This window comes from Toxorhynchites rutilus, chromosome 2 (genome assembly GCF_029784135.1).
Source record: "Toxorhynchites rutilus septentrionalis strain SRP chromosome 2, ASM2978413v1, whole genome shotgun sequence".
NCBI lineage: Eukaryota > Metazoa > Arthropoda > Insecta > Diptera > Culicidae > Toxorhynchites > Toxorhynchites rutilus.
Window position 1 is genome coordinate 332,989,271 of NC_073745.1, and position 4,947 is coordinate 332,994,217.

The 4,947-nt window shown below is 39.3% G+C and overlaps 1 protein-coding gene across 3 annotated transcripts; it reads left to right on the forward strand.

Moving 5' to 3' along the window:
• The first annotated feature begins 1,613 nt into the window (after positions 1-1,613).
• On the forward strand, positions 1,614-3,886 carry LOC129767459 (poly(A)-specific ribonuclease PARN-like). 3 transcript variants are annotated; one of them, XM_055768386.1, is made up of 6 exons: positions 1,614-1,758; positions 1,817-2,741; positions 2,802-3,086; positions 3,147-3,202; positions 3,260-3,498; positions 3,566-3,886. In XM_055768386.1, exons 1-6 carry the CDS (start codon positions 1,740-1,742, stop codon positions 3,776-3,778), a joined length of 1,737 nt encoding a protein of 578 aa, XP_055624361.1. In that variant the 5' UTR covers positions 1,614-1,739; the 3' UTR covers positions 3,779-3,886. The 3 variants fall into 3 exon arrangements, with proteins under 3 accessions (XP_055624361.1, XP_055624362.1, XP_055624363.1); XM_055768387.1 differs by having other exon boundaries at positions 3,260-3,489; XM_055768388.1 differs by having other exon boundaries at positions 3,260-3,485.
• Positions 3,887-4,947: the final 1,061 nt, after the last annotated feature.

The following is a 4,947-nucleotide window of genomic DNA, read 5'->3' on the forward strand; positions in this document are numbered from 1 at the left end:
AGTATCGCTGGTCTAACGTCATGTGTATTGATATATACTAAATATAATAACTTTTCTGTATTAAAACTATGGATCTAAGACTACGGTCATATTGTGAGTCAAATATTTTTGATGTGATGAATAGAGCATCTTTTTTTCAAAAAAAACCTGTGACATATTGTTATATCCAAAAAGTCAACAAAAAAGTAAAAAGAGTTTTACAGATATGTCTGTAAATTTACAAACATATTTGTAAATCTGGCATCTCTGGTGGTCTGAGAATTTATTGCAAGAAATCGCTTGAAAACATGCATGAATTTGCTTGAAAATGAAGTGGATTGAGTCCGCACTACTTAGGGACAAACCTGTAATGCGACACGAATTATTGGACAATTGATCTCTAATTGAACATTTTTGTAAACATCCTTTGTGCAAGTTTCTACAACACTAGAATTTTTTAGGAGTGTTTTCAACTATTTTTCCATCAAAATAATGTGTGATGTTACAACCAATCATTTCATACTTTAATCATGTCATTTACTTGTTAACTATTAACTGTTGTTATTCTTCATGAAGGCGAATTATCCATCAAAGTCCATTATTGGAATCAGTTTCATTATTCAAGAACGTCCCAATTCAATGTGGTTCCGAAGCTCAGGAATCTTAGGCAAGGCGCAAATTGAGACGCATATAGCGCGAGTAACTTGGCGCGATATAGCGCCTGTTTTTGTGGCTAATGAAAACAGATAGAAGGGCGCAAATTGGCCAGATGACGCGAGATGGTGGAGCGCTCGTGGGACACGACTCGCGCGACGCTGTGGCTGAACCACAGTTTCTCGTGCTGGTCATGCCGGTTGTGGTAGTTGTGTTGGTGAACAATCATATAGCGCCGTGGATTTGACACTGTATGGCTGTACTGGTCGGGTGATTGTGTTAGTAAATAAATATATCACGCAACTCTGTGTTAATCAGTCATTGTATGCGAGTGGCATGTTATTTACACCAAACTGCGACTCAATATGCGCTCCACCACGATACGTTTGTTGCACGTATGAGTCGTGTTGGTAGTCTCGCGTTCGCTTACGAGCGCAATACGCTTCTCAATTTGCGCCTACCCTTAGAAAAATCCTCAGTCGAAAACTACTAAATACATTTGATAATGCAAAATTAGTACAATGTACAAATTTTCTGTACATATTGTCAACAAACCCGCATCCCTACCAGAGATTAGTATATTTTACTCGATAACATTAGTAAGCTTGGATATTGTCATATCTGAAAATTGGTTAGAAAAGCGCGTATTAACCATTTTCATTGTTCCTATAAGGCAATACGGAGGTATAATAAGGATATAATTCTGATACGTGCATTTTCGGCGAGAAAATGTAGCCGATATTGGGCTTCCGAATCATTGTTCTGCTTGACATATGTGTTTATTAGTACGGTCGAAAATGACTATAGATTGGTAGTATTTACCAAAAAATTCGTTATATTTACTAATTATTTCTCTCGGTGTAGCTCTCAGTAAATCATTTAAAATGCAAAACCTTTCAAACTTATGAGAATTCATGGCATCCGTGCTTTTTATGGCATTAAAATGAGATTACTTTTATGGCAAATGTCTCGGACCAAACCCAGTAAACTTCACTTTCCGTAAACAAATCACTCGTGTAATTGTTTATAAATAAATATAGCGGCACTTTTGCACTTATTTCAAATATTAATAACGTACGAAACAGAAACAAGTTCCATACTATTCAATGGAAATAACTAGTAAAAGTAAGTACTGGTGAAGTTTGAGTATATAATGCAGCAAGTTCAGTGTATATACTTTCAGACTTTCTCGAGCAGCTGCCTTCGATCCGACAAACCATCCAGGAGGCGAACTTCTTCGCTATAGATGGCGAATTTACCGGTCTCACCTCGGATCGTAATGTTTATCCTTTCGATACACCAGAAGAGGTGTACCTGAAAACGATTCAGAATTCAACCAATTTCGTTATCGTCCAGTTGGGTTTGTGCGCCTTCAAGCTCAACCCGGACACCGGACATTGGAGCTACAAATGTTACAATTTCTACTGTTACCCGAAGGGTCGAACGCAAGTGTTTGCGTGTCAGGGAGAGAGCATCCGTTTTCTAGCTGACAATGGGTTTGATTTTAATAAATTGTTCAGCGAGGGTCTGTCATATTGTGGAGAGGTGGAGGAACAACGTAAGAGAGCTGAATTGAAGGATCGTCAGGCTCAACGGGCTGCCGCACTAAAACTGACCGAGGATGAGCAGAATGACGAAAAGGACTCGTTGAACATGATTCCTGTGCCAACAGAGGAAGAGAAACTAATATCGGATATCAGCGAGCGGATAGAGAATTTTATCAAATCTGAGGATAAAGAACTGGCGATAGCGAACTGCAATGGATTTCAGCGGAAGCTCGTTTATCAACTGATTGATTCTAAATTTCAGAAACTAGTGTCGACCGCTTCCGTTGTGTTAGAGAATAATCAAAAGGCTATCCTGGTCGAACGCAAACGTACGAAGAAGCAAGAAATGCAGCTCGAAGCAGACCGGATAGCTCAGGAAAACAATGAACTGGAGAATGCTGTAGGGCTTTCGCTCGTACTCCAGGAATTGTCTAAAGCGAGAAAACTAGTTGTCGGTCACAATATGCTACTGGATTTACTGTTTGTAATTCGTCAGTTCTTCCGACCGCTTCCGAATAATTTTCAAGAATTCAAGAAAACGGTTCGGGAACTATTTCCAATGTGAGTTCGGTTTGGTTAACGGAACGAATAGAAGGTGTATTTGACATATTGATATTTTAGGCTGCTAGATACAAAATATCTTTGTACAAACGGGGAACTGAAGGTGCACGTGAATTCGTCTGTTCTGGGACACGTCTTTGAAGCTGTGAAAAAAGCACCATTCAAAATGCCAGAAGTCGTATCTGAGTTGGAGAATCATCAATATTCTCAAGAGAATATGAAGCTTCATGAAGCAGGGTATGATGCCTATCTGACCGGGATTTGTTTTCTCGGTTTGATAAGTTATTTTAAGGTGGACACGCGCAATCTTTCCAACGATCCCATATTGAAGAGTTACTTCAATAGGTGAGTTTTTGTCATTTTGTCATAACGTAAAATATTGAAATATTGTTTTGCTTTTTACAGGATCTTTCTGCTTCGTGTTTCGGAAATAAATTTCATTCATACACATGGGAAAGAACGTAGGTTTTAATGAACATTCGTAGTCGTATTTTCATTTCTATATTATCTTTCAACAGCTAGCTTCTCGCGGGAGCACATCTTCTTCGTGACTTTCCCGGAAAACTGGCGCCAAAGTGACATAGTGACCCGTTTCCGCAATTACGGCCCAATTCACGTCAGCTGGGTAAACAACACTTCCGCATTCGTGACGCTGCATAACCGTGATTACGCAAGCCATGTGATACGAACCATCGAAAAGTCCCAGATCAATATCTGCACCTTCAATCAGTTCAAAGCCAAGCAGCAAGTATTTCTTGTGTGATACCCTTTCTTGTAAAATGGAAATTGATGTCATTACAAATTTTGTTTATTCTTTTTTACAGCGCACTGGAATTAAACGAAGACATGATAGTGGTGGTCCCGACAGAGAACAACAACAGCAACTGCAACAACAGCCCAAAGGCTCGGAGGAAAAAGAAGAAGAAGCAACGTTAGCCCTGCCAAAGGTTAACAAAGTTGATGGACTCAATTTCGGATCACCCAGCAAGGCCAAAAATATGAAGACGAGGACATTCGCTGACAACGATGACTGGTGAACATCCTGAAGAGCAAGACGACGTTTTCTAGAGAATTTAAAAACACTCTATATAACAATATAATTGTGACGGAAATAAATTCTCCATAAAACGTATATTGATCATAAATTAAGATTTGTATTATTCTACGAACTTATCACGCAATGTTTGAAAACACTGCTCATACACACAACAAACCGTGATCGGAAAAAATCGGAAGGGAAATAAAAGCAACAGAAATAACCGCACAGAAAAAAAGTAATGTCACAAGAAGGCTAGAAATATCGTGACGCGGGTAAAGCATCATGGGTATAAATGTCTAACACAAAAAAGTATAATTTTTATTCTAAATTTATTTTCTCGTTTTCATTTTACGAAATTCATTCCGAGGTCAATATAATGGGAGTCAATCCCCAGTTAACGAGGATATGAAATCGAGGCAGTCGCAAGTCGCCGGAATGACACCATCCAAGTCGGATGTCGATCCGCCGTCGGAAGCGGCGGTCTCTGGCGAGCTACCCTGTGTTCCACTGATTGCCCGGTTAGTTTGAAACATAGGATACGATTCTTTAGTAAGGTCCGAGCTTTAGCGAGCGTTATTAAATACCTTGCCACTAACGGAGCCTTGGAGTACCAGGGCGCCCTCCACAGTGTTTTGTGCCCCTACTGCATTAAGCGAGTCACTAATGCAGTTGACCTTTACTACGCAACTCGTATGATCTTTATGAATAATCCCAACAAACAAAACTGTTTGGGTTCAATTTAAGCTACATGCTAAATCTGCGTTCGCACGATGCGCGGCATGTGCCATTTTTACTTTAGTGTAAACCAGAATAGCTGGTTTTTTCATTCCAGTACAAAAATGGCTCAGACTGGCCACGGTGCGAAAGATGGAGAATGAGCATTTCATTAGCACAGATTAGAAGATAAGTATGCGTTCTTTTAATGTAGCTTAACCCTTTATAAGGCCGTGTCAACTATATTGCCACCCAAAAAATATTTTTTTCACCGCACTTGGAATATTATTTCAATATTTTGCTTAACCAAAGACTTCTAAAGGTATACGGTAATACTCTTATTTTTTTTGGGCTGCAAAAATTGTCAAAATACAATATACAACTAAGTACCACAGCCTAATTGGAGGACTAAAGGGTGTGTCACATCAAATTGCATCACGGAAAAAACGCTGT